The 25,819-nt window shown below is 34.8% G+C and overlaps 1 protein-coding gene across 1 annotated transcript in view; it reads left to right on the top strand.

Moving 5' to 3' along the window:
* The window catches only part of LOC6563237 (AF4/FMR2 family member lilli), a 103,573-nt gene that overhangs the window by 50,171 nt on the left and 27,583 nt on the right, over window positions 1–25,819 (top strand). Inside the window, exons 3-4 of the mRNA XM_043214851.1 lie at window positions 9,368–9,412; window positions 22,123–22,167. Of these exons, the coding sequence (XP_043070786.1) occupies window positions 9,368–9,412; window positions 22,123–22,167 (90 nt within the window). The remainder of the gene's footprint in view (window positions 1–9,367; window positions 9,413–22,122; window positions 22,168–25,819) is intronic.

Below are 25,819 nucleotides of genomic sequence, written 5' to 3'. Positions count from 1 at the left end.
ATGGATGCCGATGAAAATGAAAGTTGCTCTTTGCGCAAATACGTATATGACAGTGAAATAAAATGGAAAAGTTTTTGAATAGAATACAACTCGAAACGCACTCGCAAAAATATCACAATAAATGTCAAATTTGTACCTGTTTCAATCGCATAGTCAGAAAGAGAAAACTTATTTTAATTTAACTCTTTGCATACATTCAATTGGCACCTAAATGGAACATTGAACTTTCACCCAAGGAATTCTCAGAATTCAACCTTACAAATCGAAATTCAGCCCGGGCATTACACTCAACGGAATCACCTTACAAATACCCAAGGCTAATTATTGACGAGTCACTTGCAGAACTCTCTGTCATATTACACACACATCCAAATTAAAACTGACATCCAAAGTACTACTTGTGTGCATCCGTAGCCAGTAGAGTTCAACAGAAACACAGTGTCACAATCAGACTTTTTGTAGGAAATTCTGCAATAGTAAGGAACATCTTTATATTAAATTATAATTAAATTTCAAGCAAACACCTTAATTGCCTTCATGTACAGTCCAACTCACTTGCTGGAAATATTGCAGATATCATATGTTGCACAAACTTGTTGAAGCGATGTTCATCTTCCACCTTGGGCTATCATGCACTGACCCAGTCATCTCAAGTTAAGTCAAGCCCTCAAGTCACTCAAAACTCACTGATATCAATTACACAACTAACTTGCAGTTAAACCATTTACCTCTATTCAATTACACAACTAACTTGCAGTTAAACAACTTAAATCTATTCAATAGTTTCCTTAAAGTAACAATAACTTACATGCTTAAAAATCTAAATATTTTACTTAACATCACCTCCAAATAAAGCATACACTGTAAATGACCTCTACTAAATTTGGATGTGCTCATTACATTTTATAGAAATGCAACCCTATTTCTGTAATTATTTGATTTAGCTCACTCTTAACTCTCAAACATTATTTCCGATAATTCTTCATCACATTTTTGTGTCGGGAGTATTTTTTGATGGCGCTTGATTTAAAAATTTCAATAAATCGATCAATTTGACTGCGTGGAAATTAAATTTATTTCAACAATTTTTCTTAGCATCTAATCTATCATACATATATGTTTATGTATATCTGTTTATGAATAAGCTTTTGGAATTCTATAAATCGCCGCAAATGCCATTTTGGCATGTATGCAAATATTTACAAATTTTAACACGTTTTGTTTACGCCCCAAATTTGACACACGTTGCCCGCGGCAAAAAGTTGATTTTGACCCGAATTGTGTTTTTGGAAGTCAGCAATCAAGAATGGTATATAAATAAATAAATATATACTCTTAGATTGAAAATGAAATTGATTTACTTACAAAAACTGAACATTTCTACTTATCGAATTTCGTAGATTTCGTAATCTAATGTTTTAAATACATATTATTTTGTTTGCTGAAAATAGTATTGATTTTGTTCGCTTCCATTAATTAGCAACTGTGCCGCCACAGAGGCGAGGCAGCACATTAGATGTGGGGTTTCCCAGCAACATATTTTTGGCTTCCTTCGAGCTCAATTTACTCGACCAGATTTTATACATTCTCATATTTCTCATTACGCTTACCATAGGGCTAAGCTATGCTTACTTTCAAGGAAAACTCATTCCCATTAAATACCCTTACAAGGGGTATAGTAATTTCGTCAAAAGCAATTCTTAACACATCAAATACAGATTACGATTACTATATATATATAACTACTATAAAATATAAGCACAATATAAATAATCTGTCTCAGTGTTTCAGATTTTAGTTCAAAGTTACCCACACAACATTTTAATGTTTCCAAGTTTAGGAAGTGTTTAGTTAAGATGAGATTACAGAACCATATGGCTGGTATACAATTTAATTAAATGGTTAGCAAGTGTATTTCAGGCATCCCTACGCCAGCTTTTCTGTCTGCGTTCTAAATGTAATAGTTATGAAATGTGCTTTCTATACAGACATATCTAAACATTAACATGGACACATGCCCACGAATAGCTAACGAAGATTGCGCCTAAAAAGTAACAGCAACAAAAACAACCATAATAATAATGATAAGAACCATTTTGGCCCCTACATAAGCCCAGTGATGTGTGAGTGTGCACATCTCGCAGTGTGTGTGCGTGTGTGAGTGTGTGTGTAAATGTGTTTTGGGGCTCCTTTTGTGAGCCATCATGAAAAGCAATTTCATGTTATGAATCCGTTTTTCTGGCCAAGGCGACGTAGCTCGCCATTTTTGTATTTATTGTACAATAAAATATTATATTTACAGTAAACGAAAATGCGGCCCCCATTTTGTGTAACCCTTTCCCCTTCTGTGAGGGAGATGTTGTGCCACACTAACAGTTAAAAAGTTGCTCACCACCTTGATGCCCTTTCTCCGTTCTTTTTGCCTCACTTGTTCCATGCTGTGCTTGTCCTTCGAGACCCCCGTGCGCCAACACCCACCACCCACCACACACCCTATTCGGTTCCATTCCTGCGGTTAAGTCTCACCAACTTTTTGTACTCTAGCTGACATTTCGCTGATTCTCGAGCCGAAACATCCAGCAATAGCAACTGCAAGGGGCACAGTGGGAGTTCCTTTAGTCTCGCATATCGCACACCCGCAAAAACACACCCCATACACACACATACCGTCACACACGTAAACACAAACTGATACAACACCCATTTCCGTTTTTCATGCACTGAAAATTGGAATGGGCTTTGGGGGTGAACCCACAACGACTGAGAGATGCTCTGTTAAAGTAAACCAGGATTTGTGTTTTTTAACTACATAGATATCTAAATAGCATTTATGTATTGTAACTAAAAATAAAGGCAGATTAACTTTGAACTTTTCCTTATGCGTGGAAGACTTAAGATCAAAATATTTCATTGCTTAAATCTTACTTTGTTCTAGTTTTTATCAAGTATAACATCAATAATGGAAACCAATTTAATTCTAAAAATCTGTCGACAACTTCTAATGCTTGCTGAGAAGTTTTATAAGCTGTTAAGAGTTGTGGGTTAATCTATATGTCATTTTTAAGATTGTTGGGAAAAATATGCCATTTTGTTATTTTTATAGAGTATTAAAAGTTTGCTTTACTTTGCTGCCTCCTTTGGCACTTGTCAAAACATATATATGTATATAAATATATGTATATATATGTGTGTAATTTGAAACTATTTTCGTATTTGTAGGATTTCGGCATTGGATAAAGTTGCTGCACATAAGGAGTCAGCGTAAAAGCGTGGCCCAAAAGTAGACTACAAACACAGACAAACACACACACAGACACACACTTACTTAGATCCACCTACTTATACGGACATGACACTTGGTTGTGTGTGTGTGTGTGTGTGTGTGTGTGTGTATGTGTGGGTGTGTATGTGATACGCCCAATTTCTATTACGATTTCGATTATTTGTTATTTGTTATTGTGTGTTGTGTATTGTGTGCCAGCAACTGTTGTTGTTACTGTACCAACTACCATTGTATTTGTAGTTGTAAGTCGTATGCTCTGCAATTTTGTTGTGTTTTGTAACTGACAACATTCATACTGCTTGTTTCTAACTGCTGCCAACTGTTCGATATTTTATATGCTTGCCAGAAAAGTGACAAGGGAGTATTGGGGCGGTTGTTTAAGCTGACTTGTCTGGTTGTGCGACTTTTAAAAAGTATAAAATGCAATTCTTGTTAAATAAAATATATATTTATATAGATAAATCGTTGTGTAATTTTCCATTTAAAAGAAGAGATGTATGAAATCTATCAATAATTCGGACAAAAACGTTACTATCTCTTTCACTTTCAAATACACGTTAATAATGATCTATATATGTGTTTTAAGTAAATTCGTAAATATCCTACACAGCCATTGTCCAATATTCGATTTCAGTTGAACCTTTGAGATATTCGTTTCTGACAGTTTTATCACATCCATTAAAATCAAACTTTATATCAATTTACATCCAAATTGGTCCACTTTTTTTTAAACATTTTCTTTTTCTTTCAAAGACCATATCAAAACATAGCAAAAACAAAACCTGGCAACTGTCTTTGAGTCACAACAATTTGAAACTTTTTGTTCAAAATGTAGTTTGTATTGTTTTTACTGCGCAACATGTTTGTGTTGTGAAGAGTTTTGTCCACTTTGTGTGTCCCATTTTGTAGCTATTGTGTTTTAAATTAATAGCCGTACACCTGATACTTTCTCACTGTCAGTTCTTGTTCGACTTATTGGCATAGACTGTGTCAACTTGCGGCTATTGACTTTTTGAGTAGTTGTCTGTCAACGATAATTTCGTTGAAAATTGCTTGCAAAATGTAAAGGGTCTATTTTAATATCCATATGACACTTTTGCACAAAAACCACACCATTTAAAAATTGATGAGACACTATAATGACAGCAATTAAACGCATATGCCCCGAATGCGAAATGGTTTGGTTGACCATAAATGGAATAATTAACGTATTTTAAATGATACCCATAAAAGTGTTGACTTCCACGTGTGTCGTCGTTAAACTACATTAAATCAATGAAAAGTCGCTAAGAAAATGTTGTATGCATATGCAGCGTTGAGCGTTGAGCGTTGACCAGAGCACCCATTGAGGTTTACCTATTTGACATAAGACTGAGTTGAATATATGATGAATACATTTTATCTGTTAACTGATTTCAAACCCTTTTGACTTTAAATAAGAAACTACCCATTGTACTCAATTACAACGACTGACTTACCAAATGGAAGAGTTTCCTAAACCTATTATTACTTAATTTTTCGCAGTGGAGGAAGTGAAGAATCAACGAAACATGATCTAAAATGAAAACCAATCCAAAACCGGTCAATATTTTATAAATGGTTTTTGCTTTTCGTACGCAATTTGCATTTTTGGCGACAAATGGAAAAATACAATATACATTCATATATACCACTTATGCAAATCTAGATATATATGTAAATTTAAGAGATTGACAACAAGCGCAGATATTTTTCGAGCCGACGATTTATGTGGGGCGGGCGTTCCTCAAGGTTAACGGCAACAAGCAAAGCTAAATGCAAGCGAATACAATTTACAAAACGAATGCATGCAATTAAAATGCTGTTTATGGTAGCCATAATAATAACAATAATAACAGAAACAACAATAACCGCACACCCAGTCAACCTCAGAAGCAGACAGTCAAAGAAACAACAACAATGTAAAAGCCGTAGGCTAAAGCCCCACAAGTACGAATGCTGTCAGTAACAATTCGTCATAACGTGAAGCATTCGCAAGATTAATCAATTATATATATATGGTATGCATGTATATGCTGTGTATATATCTACATTGATATATAGCTCTCTCTGCTCAACTTTGTGTCAGATTTGTTCGTTAAGCTCATTGAAACGCAAAAACTGACAACGAAAAAAGGCAAAGTTGCCTTTCAGGGTTCATATACAAAGAGCTGACAGAATTGTCAAATAGCGCACAGGGATAAAAACAAAATTTCAACTGTGAAAAAATAGTTTGGAAAACTGCTATAATCTACTCAATTTCATAAGAACGCTAGAAGTAAGCCTTCAATAGATGCGAGAACGCATTCTGGACATGGGATTCTCTTCGGATTGTCCTGTTATTTAAATTGGGTCAACTTAAAAAGAAATATTAATGTCAAATTTTTGCAAACATTCATAAACATTTGAAAACACCAATTTTACCCTATTTTTATAATAATCCATAGTTAAATTAGTATAGTTTTTTACACTTTAAATTCAACAAATTCTCGGACTTCAGCCCTTTGTTGCATAAACCCTATGCGTGGTATGTGGAGACCTCGCCCAAAAATGTTGCTAGCGTATATATAAGCCGTTATCCTCTAACCATTTTTCAATTTATTGTTATATCAATTGATTACACTGCGTACAATTTAAATGGCAATTGTCGAACAGACCGCAAAAACTGCGATAAAAATATAAGCAATTTTTAATTGGAGAGTGAGCAAATAAAAAAAGATGCAAATAAAACATAAATAAATAAATTTAAATTGAATATGCGCTGATGGGATTTAATAGCTAATTTAAATGAAAATATATGTATATTTTTTTGTTCACGGCACTTATCAACAATTAATCAAATATTTATCTTTTTTCGTTGCAGGTAAGCGTAAAAACTTTGGCCAAAAGTCAAATATGCATTGGGTGCAACTGAAAGTCGTAAATAGTAAATAGTAGAGCTACTTAAATTATACCATACAATTTTGTATAACATTCAATATTTATGCATTTTTAACCTTATCATATTTAAAATACCGAAATTCTATTTAAATAACAAAAACTTCCTCATTCACCCGCAGCATTTGTAATTATATTCTGTATAATGTAGTTTTTTTGTATACCGACACATTTAACTCGACTTTCAATCAAAACATTAACCATGTGTATACCCTAACAGTGCAACCAAACAACAACCCCCCCAACCCAATGTTTGCTTTTATCTAATGCCACAAATCGGGGCAGCTGTCATGAGGGAGAGGCGCATTTCTATTATAGTGTATTGTATTTGCATATATACAATTTAAGGCAGGAAATTAAAAATGCTTTTTGTTTGACAAGTTGCCAAACATTTTATATCCGTATTTGGGCAGCACAAGATTCGCCACATTTTGCGGCAAATTGAAATGGCAATGCCAAAACAGTTGTTGAAATCTATTCATTTCATCTTTTATCCAGTGTGCAATTGGTAAGAATATTTTAATTTAGAAAAATATTAGACTAATTATATTTTTGCTTATAATTAGCTCAGCATAGAAATCCGCAATAAGCCATTTCTCAGATGAATACCATATGAATATATTTTTCACTTGCCTGATTTTCATAATGTGCAAATTCATGAGTGCAATTTATGCTCCTAATTACGAGTTTGCCGCTGGCATTTCCGCTTCATGCCCATATCTCCCTGCTCCCTACTCATTAGCCTTTTCTGTAATGGGGCTCGAGTGCTGCTTGTTGACATTTTGGTGTCACGGATTTGTTTGCCTGTCGAGCTAACGGGGTTTTTAGCCTACGACGACGCAAGTGTAATTAGGGTAGAAGATGCATGACTGTCAGCTGAAAAGGTATCAAAATGTGTGTGTGTGTGTTGCTGCTTTAAAGAGCTGACAGCTGCAAGTGCTGGGGAAAAGTAGCTAAGCAATTGCTGAATATGTGTGTCAGTTGGCAAGGATGAGAGATGCGATGAGAGAGTTTAATACATTTAATAACCTGTATTTCAAATTAACATGAAAAATTAAACTTGTCAAATTGGTTATGCGATTGGATTAACATTTGTAAGCGAGAGGTTACACTTAGGCTTTTACCGTAATAATTTTCAATCATATATTAATTAATCAAGAAGTTGAAAGTTTTGAGAGGAGTCACAAGAGTAACTTAATAAAGCTGGGGTTTCATTACTGAACATGGTCCGACACTCTCAATCGTACGCTATAAATTTTACTTTGACATTGGATATCAGACACATACATGCTCATTAACAAACACAATTGAAACTAAGACATTTGGTATACATTTCATTTCCAGTTTTCAGCCACTGCTTTTGTAAACGATAACAACAGTTAACAAAACTGGATTTTATATATCATAAGTATTTATTTAGCTAACAGTTTCGTGTATTTTTATCAGCTATACTATATAATTATCAAAAAATTGCAATTAATTATGTAAAAATATGCCTATGCGCTAATGCAAACAATATCACGCATACGCTCCATACGCCAATGGGTTTTCATTATTTTGACTAATTATCACAGCAAATCATATTATCTCTATAAATAATTTAATAAATGGACACAAACTAATACACAATTTACATGTCTATTTATAACTTTTACTATTGTTGTTGTTGTTGTTGTTTTTTCTAGCTGTTGAATTTATTATGATTGTTGGTGTTGTTGTTGTCTATAAATGTTAATTGTAAGCTCAGCTCATTTTAATAATATATGGCGTTATTTTTTTAAGGGCAGTTTGTAGCTATATAGTAGTCGTATATACCTCCGTAGTCTAGTTTTATCTGTTAGATTTACCCTCTTTACCACGTCTAGTGTGTGCCAACCCCCCTTTCCCCACCAAGTAAGCGAGAATAAATTACAACAAAAAAATAAATAAATGTATTTATGCATGTAAATTATGCAAAATTTGTAGCATAATTTATGCGAGTTAAAAATAGAAACACAAAAATCATTTAAATTCGCGTGGCTTACATTTATTAATTAATCAAACAAATAATTGATATATATACATATAATTTTGTGCCTGATAAGCGCAAATAATTGTGTGTGTGTGTGTGTGTGCTTCATATATAATTTAACTAAAAATAAATGGTTTGGCTTGTAATTAATTAATTAAATTTAATTGCTTTTCTGCTAGCCACAAACATGTTTGCATTTTACAGAAGCATTTTTAACAATTCGAATTGTTGTCATTTTTTCACACCATTTATGTATATTTATATAGCTAACATGTACATTTCTGTCGTTGTCGTTATGTGTACACAGTACAGGTTGTCCTTTTTATAGTCTGGTAGAACATATATCATTTTTAAATGGGCAATCGAGTGCGCTCTAAAGAGTTTTGGTATTGGAGTTGTTTGATACTGGTTTAAGTGGAGTTACGAATTCTTTTTGTTTTTATTTTGAAACTATTCAAGAATGCTTGAAATATAATACAAGCTTAAGCTTAAATATATTTATTATTTTATAAACAGATTGTGTAATTTAAATCGAATTAAATGCTCCACTTGAGAAACGTTTTATTCCGTGTTTGTCTTAACTATTGTACCATACGAATAACAAAATCCCACAAAATCCTAACAAATTAAATTATTTGTGCATTCTGTAAATACATATACTCTCCTATTTTCTAAAATGCAATAAATGCTAAGCAATAACACATCAATCTCTTACAATTAATTGCAAAGCATCTAAAACAAGTGGTCGGCCATACATTTGATATTGTTCTCGTATACACACATACATATACTATTTACAATACAAAACATACACATACACTCTTACATACCTTTGCATTTTACTATGCATATCAAATGTGCATCCAAATGTAGTATTTCGCATATATAGAGAGAAATAACATGTGCTCCTCCTCACCCATAACAAAAAAGTAAATTGCAAAAATGTTTGCCAAATCAATATGAAAACCAAATATCAAATATCCTACCAAAAAAAAAAAAAAAAATGTAATACCACAAAAACCGAAAAAAAAAAATATTAAAAAATACACAGAGAGCAATTGAAATTTTTTTATACCAGTGGCGACATTTTCTTTTCTGGTTTTTTTTGTATATTGCAGGTTTCAGACACCAATAAAAGCGTTTGCCTGCCTGACAGCCACAAGGTAAGCTCTAAAGCTGGTCACCGAAAACAATTATCGAATACCTCTTACTTATATACATAACCTACATTTATCTACATCAAACCCAATCTGAATAGTTTTCTTCATATTTTTTTTTAGCTAGTTGAATTTCAATGTCGTTTTGTATGTAGCGTTGTCTTGAAATCTCTTTTTAATTGGCGAGTGTTTTTAACATAATGGTCAAATTGCAATATATGCCTAATATCAAAAAAATTTATTCAATTTTGTAACTAGTCGCAGTAGATTGTTTTTATTGGAGTTTTGTTCGATATAAATTTGAACTGATGTGAAATGAAATGTGCAATAAATAACAAGTTTGTTTTAAAAGCTTAGATTTTTATTTACATTTTTAATTGACTGCTTGAAATGGATGGGCAAAAATTAGAGTAGAGGCTGCTTAATAATTTCGATTCAGTTTTAAATTTTCTTTAAACTATTGCCTACTTTTGGGTTCTTTTTTTCTACAATTTTTTGTTCAAAAAGAGATTATAATGTTATTTATATATTTTCTATGTTCATTTGCAACAATATTTATTTTCATTATCGTACTGAAATATTTTAATAACTTGATGTCGATACTACATATACAAATGTCTAACTTTTGGATTCCAAACTCGTCAAAATGCTATATTAAGAAGGAGATCCGAAACAAGACTATCATAAATAAACCTATTCAAAATGTATGAAAATAATCATGACTTGAGTCTTTCACTAACAACTGCTGTTGCAAAATGCAGGAGTACCTCACAACGTCCTGTTCATAACATTCTTTCACTGATTACTCGCAACATTTTATTCAGAATAATTGCTTGAGTGTTTACAGTATCACTGGCAATTAGAGCTGTGTGCATTTGTGACCAATTAGGCTAAGAATCAGATGAAAGCATTTTCAAATGTGCTTGGCTATATAACTAACTCTTAGTCATATTCTTCTACTTTCTTGACCACAATGTGACATCCCGCTGAGCTGAAGTGCAATCATTGAGAGCTGTTATAATTTTATTGCCCAACACGTAATTTGTTAAACCAACCGAGAACAGCAAGCACAACATGCAACAGATCAAAGTGTTTGCTAGGGAAAGGGCATAAAGCGCGGGTGGTCGACGTCTATGTTTAATCTGAAAAGGCGTTTTAATGTTTCATAAATGTGTTGTACGTGTTTATGGACGGCGCGTGTGCGTTTGTTGTGTATTGTGTCTTGTGTATGTTTGCGTCTTAACCATACAGTTGACTATTTGTGGTTATTTGTTATTATTGCTGTTGTAAAATCACGTTTCAGCCGTTCATTTGTCAAAGGTGTTTTTCAAAGCCATCGAAATACAATTAATGCCATTACATTATGTTTGATAAGTATTTAAATGTGAATTCCTGATGATAGCTACATAGATATCATTGCATCAATTTGTATGCTGCGTACATGCTGAACCATTATAAGTTAAATAGTGCATTTCTAAGGACTAAGCATTCTTGTAACCTAGTTCTGTGATCTGTGTCTGTCAATTCGACAGCATGGCTAAGTGAGACAAGACATAAGCAAAGCAATTAACTCGGTGCAAAGTCAAAAATCGATTTTCTTTTCCATGCGTTTAATTGGTTGTTTCCGATTTTAAGGGTAAGCCAAGCCTTTGCTAAAAAAAAAGTTTCAAAGAACCGACATTGACAAATTGTGTTAGATACACAGAGCTATGATACTTAAGAGTTGAGCTGAGGTATTGAACATTTCCTGGAAAATCCATTTATATTCGCGTATATGAAAGTAGCAACCTGAAACCATTTTAGTTCTGGGAAAAGGAAATTGTCATAAGAAAGCAACTTATTTCTAAAACAAATCCAAGAATTCTAAGAAGAAGATTGAAATTAAAACGTCAGCTTGTGCTCAAGGGAGCCAAAGCGCATTAAAATGGAAATAATAAAGCAATTATAAGTCTTCATATAAGAAATGCCACTAAAAAAAACAATTTGTAACCAATCAACTAACTACCCAGACTGATAAATACCCATACAGCCGCATATATAATTGAATAATCGCAAGAGCAATCGGCGATAATGTCAACGCTTTAGCACACATCATAAAAGAGGAGGGCGAAATAACTACAATAATTACAAAAGGGCGCCAGACATGCACACAAGCACTACGAGATATGCAGTGAGCAATGTCTACACACAAACTACAACAAGCACACACACACACACTCACACACTTATGTACATTGTGGCATGCACAATATTTTATCCGCCAAAGTGTAATTATAAACAAATTTAGTTGTAGGTTATATAAAATGCAGCAAGAAACAATAAACGAATCGAGTAAACACTTTTTTCGTTGTTGTTGTTGTTAAGTGTGTTATCGGCATTGCTGTTGCTGTTGTTGCTGTTGTTATTGTTGTGGGTGTGCGTTTAAAAATGCATGCAAATTGTGATGCAATGTATTATATATATATATATATATGTATATTCAAGTAGGTATATTTGCTGCGCAGGATGCGTGCAGCTGGCCCATTTGCCACTTGTCCAACGAAAGCTAACAAAACAGCTAAGAAATGCCAGCGATCCAATTTGTTGTTGTTTTTTTAAGGTGCTAAAATGTCATGCTAAGCAAAATGTTTTAAAAACACGCAAGCAACAGCACTAACAGAAAAGCAATTCATTGTTAACTGACAGTAACAATTGCGTAATTTAATTGCTTTGCAATTTATATGAACTTTATATCGTTGTTGTTGCTGCCGCCGTTGTTCATTGCTCTTGTTGTGGTCTGCAGCAGCTGCACCAAAAAGTAGGCAATACGAAATTTCTCCGATTTTACAGCAGCACCAAAAGCTGGCTGGTTATTCAGTGTCTCATATTCTCAATTCGATTTTTACCAGGTGAAATTGAAATGAAAGAGATTTACATATTTGCATCACAGCCATTAAAAACGTTTTCGGACTTTAAAGTTTAGTTTCAAATTAACATATGAAACTTTTAGTGCTTGTTTTTCAAAAAAAAAAAATGTAATGAAAGCGATTTCAGTATTATGTGTGGGTAATTGCTCCAATTATTGCCACCTTATTTCACCTGAAATGTAACAATCCACTTCACTGCGGAATGGTTGCGAGGTAGAGCTTTCAATTTTCGCCAATGCGCTGCAGCTGCAACAATAGTTGACACGTATTACAAAAGCCAACGCATGTTTGGGCAACTGTTCCAATTATTGTCACTCCTTTTGGTTCAGCAATTGTGAGGCCTATTTTTTCCGGCATTTAAGGCCTCTGTTTGTGTTGTTTTTTGTGTTCTGGCACATTGGATTTTTCGACAACTGAACTGCTCTGAACTGCTCTGAACTGACCAACAAAAAACCTATAGAGCGCACTCACGTCGACCCCAAAGGATGTGTGTATTGTTACTGAAAAGGTTGGCGCATTTCTTTTTTTTTTTTAACAACTTCCGGCGCTGACTGAATTTCAGTTTGCCAGCAGCTTTAATTACGCGCCAGGCCAACGAGCGAGTCGCAGAGTTGGGTTTAACTTTATTTTGTTGTTGTTGTTGTAGTTCCTCTTTTGGTCTTTGTTTACAAAACCGACGATTCTGCATGCTGTTCAGTTGTCTGTATTTACGCACTTGACTGCATTTTGGGTTAAAACGATTTTGGTTTTGCTTTTTTTTCAATTGCTATACTTTTGTCTTGCAAAGGGGTTTTTGGGGTTTGTCATAATGTTTGCGATGCCTAACACAAACCCAATTTATTTACACAATTATGTAGGTGGGTCTACCGAAATTCAAAGATGGTGAGATTAAGAAATTTATTCTTGCCTCAATTTAAATTTAATGCTTACAATTACTAAATAATATGTACAAGATGTACAATAATAGGCACATCTGAAATTTTGCTCTCAAGGCAAATGACAATTATAGCCATCAACTGGAAAATTACAAATACACCACGCTCTGATTAATTTTGCAGCTTATCTGTTGCTGTCGACCGCAAAGGATGAAACTTGGTCTCTTAGTGGCTTCAGTTAATTTAAGAGATATTTTCCCTCCTTATGTATTGGGTTACTTTAACTTTGAAAATCTTAATTTTGCTAAGGACCAAAAAGCTCAACTCAGCCAAAGTCTATTAATCAATATAAGCTACAGTCCATTAAGTAGTCCCTTTTTCGCCCATTTACAATCAGCATCAGCCACTTAATTTCCTAAACAACACACAATGCCAATGCCGATGGCAACATGACTGCGTATACTTAATTTCCTTGCACGACACAAAACAGAATTTACAAGTCAGTCCCCCAAAACTCAAATCCAACGTCCATTTTTGGCAATTACAAACACATTGAATTTTCAATTTTGACGCTTAACATGAATTTCAAAATTTCGCAACAACAACAACACGCGCTATTGTGATTTGAAATGGAGAAATTTCCGCAGAACCCAGATTTGACATTTGTGACGCATACGCCGTGTCTGCCACGACCACTAGAGATGCGCACTTTGAGTGTTTAGTAACACACGAGTATACGATGCAAGTAAAAGTTTTCTTAATGTGGAAAGTTTCAATTTAATATTTCGTATTTATGCTGAGCATTGTTTTTATATGAAATATAAATTATAAAGCGAATTGTTGCAACGTGCTAGCTGAATTTAAGTATATTTTTAAACTATCCTGTGAAGTTCTGCTGTATCGTGCAGCTCCTGTTTTGAAGGTGTTTTGGCAACACGCACTCATCACGTCATAAAAACAAATACGACACGCGTGCAGGTCTCGTGGTCGAAACGATTGACTGACTCCGACTAAAATGCCATGGGGCTGTTCTTGATAACGACAATGATTATGATGATGATGATGATGATGATGATGGGGATGATTTATACATTTGTAGCGCCCCTGGCGAAAAGTGTTTTATGCAAATTTATATAACGCGCTTTCAATATACAGCTACAGTTGTTGTTATTGTTGCTGCGTTGTATAAGCTGTAAAAATATGCAAATTTGTGCCTTGGAAATTACCAAAAATGAACTGACAACAAACTCTATGTACTATCACCTTTACTGCCATCGAGGCTCGGATAGGGCGTGGCGGGTGTCCAATTATAATGCTAGTTGTCCAAAACTTTTCGTTTCCAACTTTTGCTACAAAAGTTTAAAGCACTGCAACGGTTATGCCAACAATAACAGCAAAAAAAACCAACTGTAGTTTGAACAAACTTTAGTAGTGCGCTCACATGACCCATTAATAAGGAGCATGACATTTGCTGCAACTGCACAGCGTTTCTGTCTTTGGTCATTTTTTGGTACCCAACCACCCACTCTTCCCCTCCTCAAATCCTCTTACTGGCGTTTTGCCCAGAACGGGTTGTCAACATAAATTTTGATCATGATTTTGTTGTTGCTGCTGCTGGTGACAAAGTTAACACTTCCCACCAATTTAAATGCGTTTATCTATTTGAAAATGCTCACCCAGACACATAATTCTCATCGATCAGAGTACGGGTTGAGGTTGAACGGGGGCAGCTGGCAACTGGTTGCCTTCAGCTGTGGCTATAGACTTAAAATATACTTATAATTAATGCGCTTAATAAAAATCAATATTTCTTTAAGCACATTTTACGCAAAAGTTGCTGTTGAATTTAACTGTTTGTTTGCAAAAGTGAAAATAATCATAAGTAAAAGCTGTTTTTCTAATTAGTAATATTAATGAAGCTTTAGTCAAGGCCTTCATTTAATTTTCCACACGACTGGAGTGCATTTGAAATGCATTTGAATGCATCAGATTGGAAAACTCAGTTCGAGGTCAATTGAAGGTTCTTCTCTTGAAGCGTGAACCCTTTAAAAAGCTTTGCCAATAGATAGATGTAATATTTTATAGATACTGCTGATTGATAACTTCATATATGCAAATGCTTCCACGTCAATGATAATGAGTCAAATATACATTTGCATTTCACACACACACATATATAACTTAATATGCATGCAACGTTTGGCTGTGGCATCCACAATTTGTATGGCTAGGTCAAATGTTTGTGGCTTAAAGCCGTTCCTTGTGTGTGCGTGGTCGAAAGATGTGGCCGCGCAGACAATTGCTTACGCATTGTTGCAATACGCAAGCCATGCAAATTGTAGCTTCAACTGATGTGCCCCTATTTATATATAAATGTATATATATATATACTTACAGCGTAGCACATTTATTGTTAGTCAGCGCCTTTTGCCAGGTGGCAGAAACTCATTTAAACTGTTTTTTTAACTCCACCCCTCAAACAAGCAGACACACACACACACACTAAAGCACATTGTACTGTCAAAACACTCCCTTCCTTTGTTGTATAACATAGCATTCATTGGGATTTTAGTTAACGTTCTCTGTGAAACAATTTTGGGGCAGGGGTTTCGCGCTACGCAAATAGCCAGTCACGTTAAATCATTATGAATTTTCCATGCCTCTGTATTTGTTGCGTGCGTGACTATGTTTTCTATTATTTTGTTCACTGTTAGCTAATTTAAATAAATATTTAACGTGTTTTAATTGGAAAATCTAAAACTGCAATTATAACACAGTTTTTAATTTTAATTATGAATAATTCTCTTTGAATTATTATCTATTCTACAATACGCAAAAAAAATTATAGTATATTAGTATATTAACTGCCAATATTTGTTATTCTTCTTTTGTAATTTATGAATTTAGGAAGCATTAACGATAAATGTTTAAAGTTTTTATCCTCTTTCAACCAGTATTATTCTTCTTTTTTTTTAAATTAATTGTAGCCCAGTAAGTTAAGGCTAAGGGAAAGCATGGAGCCAGCTCTTGAAGTTAATTAAGTTAGGAAAATTAACAGTGTTTCGAGGCCAGAACTCAATTCAAGAGCTCAGCGACTAAGTGCGGCCGGCTTTAAAGTGCTTCAAACTGTTTGTGCCTTTGGGTCAGCTTATATGGTCGGAAAGAAATTCCCACTAAAATTTTAATGTTAGCTAATTAAAAAATTGCACAAACAAATTTGAAAATGCTCCAAAATAAAAAGTTCAAATGTCAAAGAACAAAAAGCGGTAAAAGAGAGCAGCCAACTGTCATGAGATAAAACTGACAGGAAACGCAGAGGAAATAAAAAAATATCCTGTGTAAAAATAAATATTTTAAATGCATTTTGAATATGTTTTCAAAAGATATTTATAATTATTATGCAAAACAAAAAGAAGACGCTAATTTTCAGTTTTAAGTACTAAGAATTGTTATTTTGAAAATTATAAACGATAATAAAAAAATTTCAAACTAATAATATTAATAAAAAATCAATTAATACGCAGTTATGTGTCGGTTTTTATGAGGTATGCATTACATAAATATGCCGTTTAATATTTTTACAGGGTATACATTGTGTCGCATTTATACACTAATGAACGGACACACACACACGCATAGGCACAGACACACGAACACACACACAAGCACAGAAAAAAGCATATACTCAAAATACTGCAAAATACAAACAAAAAGAGAAGCAACAACAAATACAGAACGTAATAAAGTTTTGTTCGTTCACAATGCTTTTTTAAGAGATGCATAAAAATGGATATCCATATATATGTATTTTTTGATATGCCTTACAAAATGGTATCGGTGGATGCTTTGTGCTTTTGTGTTTGATAAAACAATGTTAGACAGCATGTCTAAAAAAAATACCCTGAACTTAGGTGCCTCACAAAATAATAAATTGAAATAATAATGATGTCAAATATGAATATGAAATGTGAATTTAATAAGAATACATAATACATGCAACCTTTAAATGTGTTGTATGAGCTGAGGATACCATATTTTAATTGAAGTTACAGGGTGTTTAACATCAGACACTGCCCATCATTGTTGCAACAACAAAGAACAGCAAAAGCCTGTCAGTGTTGCAATTGTTGTAACGTCTGCTTTGCCGGTTGCTTATCAGCTAGCATTTCCAACTCCACCTCGTCCGTTTGCATACATTTAGGCGTACAATTTGCAACCATGCTCGGAAAAGTTTTTCTTGTATTCGGCACTTTTTCCGGGCGGTTCATTGCACCCAACACCAAAATGCGAATTGCAATGCACCAGACTTTTATTGCCCGGAAATGAATTTGGCGTGGATTTGCGTGGGTTTCTTTTTTTTTTTTGCTAAATGCTATAGTTTTCGGAGTGGGGGCTACTACGACTAGACGGACCAAGTTTCCACGGACCCAGTTCCAGACATAGAAAAGGAAATAGAAATATGTGGCGTTACATATATTTGATGGGCGCTGCAATTGTCGCATGTTGGAAGGTAATAAAGCGAATTTTTGCGTTTTGTAAATCCGATAACCAAAAACTTCGATTAAGGCAGCTCATAAAAATGTGTGTGTGTGTACGTGTGTGTGTGTGTGCGCTAGATACTAGGTCTTTAGGGGCGTTTTACTACAGTTCATGTTGTTGTCTTCTTTTGGCCCGAGTAAGTCATAAAATTTCAATTGTGCGCTCGAGGCGTGACAGCGGTGAAAACAAAATAAGACGCCTCATAAAAACATAAATAATGTATAAATTATGAAGGGAGGTTATGCGGTGCGGCCCGTAAGTATGCCAGCATTTTATGTATGTCACATCCCTTTGGCTTTGACACACATGCAAATTACGTGTGCAAATGCTTGACACAGGAAAGCATGCATAAATGCCTGAAATAGGATATGTGCATGTCTTACCGAAAAGCAGGAAGCTCTTCAGCGCTTAAGAAGCACGTCTTAATATATCTGTATACAATAGAGATAGAAAAACAAAAGCAAATAAGATGCAAAAGAAGAGGAAAATGTTGCGAAATAAATATGAATAAAATACATAAGAAATGTCAAGCAAGGATACTCTCGCACGAAATAAGATGCGTGCACTTGCTTAAGTTATGTTCTCGAAAAGAATTGTGGCACAAATTGAATGGGGATAATATACCTAAAATAGTCGTTCTATGCTTTGACAACTGTTTGATGGGAAACTTACATATATTTCTATTAAGACCATTAATTTTCCCTGAATGGTGCTAAAATATATAATTAAGCAAAGAAATTGTAAACTTACGCATCAATGAACAAATATGAGGATTTATATATGTCGAAAGGTTAATTTTTTTATATTCTCTGCTCTCTTATTGGTCAGGGTCTGTATAAGGAATCATCAACAAGTTCGTATTCAATCTCTATTTTATTGAGCATTGAAACACATTCTTGGACTTTTTTTTATAACGTAGTGGATATATTTATAAAAGAAAACATATCCAACTAGATAAGGTTTGAGATTTAAACTCACATCGTTGGTAAGGAACTGAACTCTTGGACCAATTTAACTAAGAATGCGGACTTTTGTCTTAGCTCAGCAACTCATATTAATGAGGAGACTCAACCCACCCACAACTCAAACACCCGGCTTACGCCTCACCTTGATTTCCTGGAAGACTGAACAAAAGGAAGGAGGGTAATTCGATGGTTCAGTTTCGCCTGGTTCATTTCAAGCTTCGCTTGGCAATGTCTACAGTTATTAACCTCTTTTGAGCACTCACTCTCTCACTTGATGAACTATAAGCCTTATGCTGCTTATGTATGCAAGTGTGCGTGGGTGTATATATATATATATATGAGTATAAAGAGCGTAGCATACTTTTGAGCAGAGACTTAAACTGAGAAAGACGAGTACCTTCTGGCAGTGCCTTAAGAGCTAAGCCAAGCTAAAGGCCGCACTTGTTTGCATTTGTATGGCTTTTAAGGCAACACATAATTGACTAATGCTGGTTTTGCATTACAAGACACACACACCCATACGCACACACACCCATACTCACACACACACACACACATCGTACACACTTAAAAAGCTGCTCAAGCTGATTGACAAGCCCTACGACTTTGACATGGCCCAGAATTTGTGGTTGAGATGCTTAGCAGCAGACAACAATAAAGCAACAGCAACATTGATGCCAAATCGGAACTCAGATCGAGACAGCAGTCAATTTGCCCAACTTCCTGACTGACTGCGCACAATGGGCACAATTCACTAGTTTTGTTACAGCAAATATTTTTATAAGTTCTTATTTATGCTAAGAAAGGCAGTGGCTTTTAAAATCTTGAGTAGGAAATATATTGGCAATCTTACAGATTGAAATACTGAATAATTTTTGTTAAAGACGGAGGATCATTGTTGCAATGTAATAATTATGTTATGTATCTGTTTTAGTATTTGATTATTTAGTTACTGGTTATGAATCTACAATATATCATTTCATTTGTTGGCCCTGTTTAAATTTTTTAAATTTTATTTTCGCTATGGTTTTTCATACTTTTGCTGACGCTTTTTACAAATTTTATGAAATTTTGTCCATTGTCCTGTCGCTTCACTTCAAAGTGTCACATACGAATTGGGTAGAGACTGTGGTGTGCTCACATTTCTGTTTTGTCAAACCATGATCACATCCACATGCCTCCGAGTGCTGCTGCTGCTGCTGCCAAATGACATGTTTGATAAATTGCTTGATTAATGGACGCGTGTGCGGTGCGTAAATACTGTTTAAGGACTTTTGCAGTCAACTTTTAGGCAGGCGCTTACAATATCAATGAGTAAACATTGAGTGCCGGCAGGCAGGAGGCCAGGGTAGGACTGGTCCGGATGCAAGGATACTTCATATTCGTGCGACACATTAAAAATAATTTTGTGCCCGCTGTCGACGTCACTCTGCAATATCAAAACCAATGTCCTGCAACAACACAAAACCAACACCAACACCCACACCAAGCCAAACGCGAAACGTCAGTTGTGCTTCGCTGTTCATATTTCAAAGAGACCAGACCCAGACCCACCACACACACACACAGACACACACACACACGCATACATATATACACACACATTTCCGGGGCGCTCATTAAAAAATGAGCGCCATTTGCCAAAGGAACTAAAATTGTATGTCCTCGCTTAAACATGCATATGCATGTGGCAGCTGGCTTTGTATGTGTGAATATGTTGCAAGTGCTATGAAAACTCCACTTGAAAAGAAAAAAAAACGAATCTTGCGCAAGTATCCTTAAGCGTTCTTTTTGCCACAAAATCTCATCAGTTGAGAAAAACAGCAAAATGAAGAAATATAATCTCTACAGCTAGCCGAATCTTGTATGCCTTTTTAAATAACTTTTTTCGGGGCTATATGACTGAAATAATGAATATAATAATCTTATTTGTCTGGAAAAGAACTTAAAAATTCAATTCAATAAACATAAATTATGAAAACCATAATTCAAGCCAGACATGTAAATCTTAAAAAATCACATTCCTTACATATTTCAAAGGTAATCAATCAAAAGAAGAAAAGTTACTAAAGTAAAATGAAAAACAACAAAAAACAGATCAATTGTATAAACCAAACTTATTCACCAGATGCGCTTTAAGGTATACTAAGAAATGATTGAAGAAAAAACTCAACATTTTCAGTTTGGTGGACTTTTTTGTAATTACATATTCTTACATAAGCTCTTGAACGAACAACTTGAGTGAACATACACAAATATGCAACATTATGTTTATCTGTTTACTTAACTCTATATACGTTCTGAGACATGCAACAGAGAAATGTGTTACTCGCGTGAACGAAGCGCGTGCAACGTGTCCTTCAGCGTGGCAGGTCGCCTCAATTTCTGCAGCTGCTGTCGTTGCCTTGTTGAAGTTTTTGGCAACAAAAGAAAAAGCGACGAAAGAAATTGTTGGCATTAGAAATCAAATTTTGTGAGAGCAACTAAAAGCAACTGAGTTAGAAGAAGAATAAGACGGTACGTGCGTCCCCATCCTTCTCCATATGTTTCCTCGACAAAAACTTGCGACTTGAGTGTGTTATTGATGGTGTGTGACCAACAGTGCCGGAAACGAAAAAAAACTTGTATAGCATTTACTTATAAGGCTGTTGGCTCAGCTGTAACTTTAACTTAACTTAGTTTTCTATGCTAAGCTACATGCAAACACATAATCAGCAGCAGAGCAACAGTTGTGCAGCATGCAACTACTTTAAAAGTTCATTTCAACTTTGAAATTAGTTGAACAGAGCCGAAAACGTGAAAGAGTCGGAATATTATTAAACACGTGTCTGGCAAACTCTAACAAATAAACTGCAAACCTTTAAAATTGCACGTTTCCAGTTGAAGGCTTTTCGTTAAGCAGAGCTCATATTGTTAGCATAATAACCCCCAACTTGTTAACTATGATATACCCCACCATCCTCCTCTGTCTCTCTCTCTCTCTCTCTCTCTGATGACACTTAAACTTCCGCTATTCATTTGCTGTTGATGTTGCTGCTGCTGTTGATTTCATTGCGCATTTTTTTATAGCCTCTCGTCGACAGCTCTGAATTATCCTGATCTCCGTTTTGCATCTCTCGACTCTGGTGTTTATTTTATTCACAGCAACAAGAATAACAACAACAATCCAAATGCAATTTTCTGCATAATAAAATAATAAAGCAAACTTCGCCCGTAAGCTGTTTATAAAAATTCTATAGAAAATAAAATAGAATCTCGAAATTGTTGCCCTGTAATCGATGTTGTGGATATTTATAGATTTCATTTTGCTAAAATAGATTTTTTCTCTCTCATTAGATAGTAGCCTCCATTGTTTATATTAATGTTTATATATATTTTAACCCCCATTATAATCACATTTGTCTCTTCTCGTCTCTTTTGTCTTTTTGCAGGTTAGTATCTATTGATAGACTAAATCCGACTGCTTTCTATATGGGGTAAGCACTTCAAATCCTTCTTAATGAACCATACATAAGCGCGTTACGCGAAAAAACAAGGAAACCTTTAGTTGAAATTATATAAGCACATTAAGCAGTAACATCTGCAAAAAAATTATACTTTCATATGCCCTGGCTATAATCTCTTTAGCATTTTTATTCTTTCTTTTTTTACTGCTCATACATTATGCTCTTTAAGGCTTTACAAAAAAAAGAAAAAAGTTGCAAGTGCTGCCAAAGGCTGGCGCTAAACACCCAGCATTGGCAACGTGTCGTATACGTTATGTATTTAAGATTATTTTTCATTTAATTTTCATAATGCTCTGTGGCAAAAGTTGCGACTGTGCCAACATTTTTTTTTTTTCATCTCGTTTGCTTGTTTTTTTACAGTCTCAACGAATGCATTAAAATTTAGCAAATCAACAAAATTGTTTTTTGTTGTTTTCCTCTCGTTTTCAAAAACAAACATCAACAAATTTGTTATATGAACTTTGACTGCTTTTAAAAAAATACTACGAATGAGTTTATTAAATTTAATGTGATGTAAACTTCTAATGAGAGCTACTTGAATTTTTGAATGCAGATTTGTAAATTTTTGGCAGCTCCTGTGGTACTGAGTTGGACATTAGTTCAAGTGGGTAATGGTATCGCTGAGTATTGTTTTTATTACCCAATGAAATTTTTGAGAGCCTGGGAATTTAAAGAGAAAAAAGTAATCATCTACAAAAATCATAAATGTTCTAATATCTAGAATTTTAAGTATACAAATAAATAAATAAACTGGCATTAGATAATTTGGTATGCAGATTTTTGTTAATTGCCAAATTATACATTTTGCTATCCTCAAGCCAGAATCGATTAAATACTTAAATGATTGAGCGAATCGAATAAATACATAATTCATTTGTCGCAACAATTCAATAACCATTGGCCATTAACAATAAACCAATTAGTTGACATTTTAAAGCAACAACAACAACAGTAATAAAGGAATAAAATCCACTTTGCTGAAATTGCTTAATTTTTGTCCTGCATGCGAGACGTGCGCTCTTTTTCTCTCTTGTATGTGCGTGCACATGAAATAAAATACATACTCACGCCACACAGTTTAAGTAAATAAAAGCATACCAACTGAGGGGGAGAACAAACAAATAAATAATAAAAAAAAAAATAAAGAAAAAAACTATACGACTGAAATGCCAACCAACGACAAAAAAATTGTGTGGAAACAGCAACAACAACTGACTCAAAATGAAACTCGTAGATGGGATTCAGTAACTGAAACTGCTGCAGACTTGGACACATGGCATATGTGCAACTTGCAGTTGCACAGTGCTGTTGAACAGGGGTTGAAATGCTAACGATTGCGGGACACTGGCTGGCCAAAAGTGAATGTCATTGTTAAAAGTTGTTGGCTCCTCGCAATTCAGCTTCAGCTCTGGCGATTACAGCATGGAACTGCAAAAATCATATTGCCTGTGCAATGAATTATAATGTAGAGCACTTCAATTTGTATTGTGGCATGTGATTCACATTCCTTTGCTCGCTTCCCATCTCTTTTTATTTCTTTTTTTTTTTTGTCAGGCTCCCCTGTGCATTTGCATACGACTCGCTCTGAATGTGGAGAGTACTTTGTAGTCTGTATGTGTGCAATATTTAAGGTTCCGCATGAGGGCGGAAGCTAAACGATATTCTGTTGGCACTATGGTATCTATCCAGTTTGTTCAATCGAAATGAATTTATAATTTAATATTTCCTTTAGCGATTTGCAATTACTTCTTCAGTTGAGCAAATAATTGATTAATTTAAATTCAAATTGATTTTATTGAGCACTACTGTTCTTTATACTTGATTATGTTAACTTCACAGACACATGTCGATAATAATCTAAGGAATTAGTTGCGAATATTTTAAACCGGTTTTGCTCAACAGATTTATTGCATCTGTTTAATTTGATCAAGTTTTGCTCAAGCACGTTTCACTATTTAAATCAGATTTGACTTGAGTCTGCAGGTGCTTTTGAACCTAGAAACAACTAACTTGAACTCATCCAGTAAAAAGAGTTTTCTTTAAATCAGTTTAAGTAAGTTTAGAAACGAATTTAATGACAACACTTTCCTCAATTAATAATTTCAAAGATACCTTCATAAATTTTAAAAATAAATAAATGAAACTTTTCTTTTACTCTCAATCCAGAAGTGTATGCTTATTTAGCAGTCATAAATAGCAGCTGGGTTGCACATTATTTGGCTAACCTCATTAAAATACACAACAAAAGGCGAGCATAAACTTTAATTAAATTACGTATACGCAAGGCGCATTGCAGTGCTGATTGGCCAAATAGCTATGCCTGAATGCCTGAGTGCCTGATGCCTAAGTTGAGGCGTTGCCAGATTGGCTTAAAGTCAACTTTTTAATGGCGTTCACTTGAAGCCAGCAATGCCAATTAAAATGCCAAGCAAGGGGGGACGTTGATTTCTTGTGCTGGCTTTCTTGTTGCCCCAGAACTTAAGAATCGAGTTTTTCAATCAACTTTTTGCACACACTAAAAGCACACACACACACGCATATGCTTACAATTTTATTTAGCAATTGGCACGTAAAGGGTTAATTGTCTGCCAGTCAGCAAAACTCTTGCATACTTTTGCCCCAAGTGTCTATCGATTGTGCATAACTAGCACATGTTTAACGTTCTCGGACCGTATCAAAGCAATGAATGAACCCCCAATAACCCTCCACCCCCCAACCCTTAAGCCCGCCTTTTCGTCTGCTTTGCTTCACACTTTACTTTAACGCCTTTCTATTACGCTCTTGCATGTTTGCTTATTTGTTTTGGTCTGCTCCGTTGTCGTCGCCTGTGCTGCGGGCTGTCCACAGCTCATTAGGACTAGCCACAAGTTAAAGCCGACCCAAAAACAAAAAAAAAAAAAACAAAAAAAAATATAACAAAAATTCGATTTTGTGGCAGACAAATATCAAGTCAAGGGCTTCGCATATTTGTTCGATGACCTTAGACATGCCTTTGGATTATTTAAATATAAATTAAAAATCACTCACGCGCACCATTGCCACACGGGGGCAGCAACAGCTGCACTTGCCAACTTCGGGCGAGTAAATTAAATAAATGAAAAGCTGCTGCAACGTATGCCATACAAATACCATCTGCAGTGTATCATTACAGCTATATATACATATATATATATATGTGTGTATATATATATAAATATAACATGTACAATATAAATCAATTAAAAGCAACCATTGAGAAACCATCCACCGACACCCCAAAAACCCTGAACAATTTTCTAACAATGCCAACCAGCTTGAAACAATAAATTTTATATCTCTGCATGCAACATTCTTGCCTGTGTGTGTGTGTGGGAGTGTTTGTGTGTGCTTGCACCATATATTGACTTTTAATTTGTCTGTGTAACAGGTAACTGATATCCACAGCTGCCACAAGGTAACTTATTGCTGTTGTTCCTCCATTGAGTTCCCTAATTTTATTACGACCACAAGACAACAGCATACGTTGCCAGTTAGTTGTCGTTGTTTCGGCTTGCTCTTTATGTACAGATGAATGCTCTTTCTTGTTTCACTCTGCCACTATATATCCTCTGACAGTTGACTGAAGTAGTCAATTATCCAGCAA

This window comes from Drosophila grimshawi, unplaced genomic scaffold (assembly GCF_018153295.1).
Source record: "Drosophila grimshawi isolate 15287-2541.00 unplaced genomic scaffold, ASM1815329v1 contig_311, whole genome shotgun sequence".
In the NCBI taxonomy this organism is placed as follows: Eukaryota; Metazoa; Arthropoda; class Insecta; order Diptera; family Drosophilidae; genus Drosophila; species Drosophila grimshawi.
Note: the sequence above shows the minus strand (reverse complement) of the source record. Positions and strands in the feature narration are given on the sequence as shown.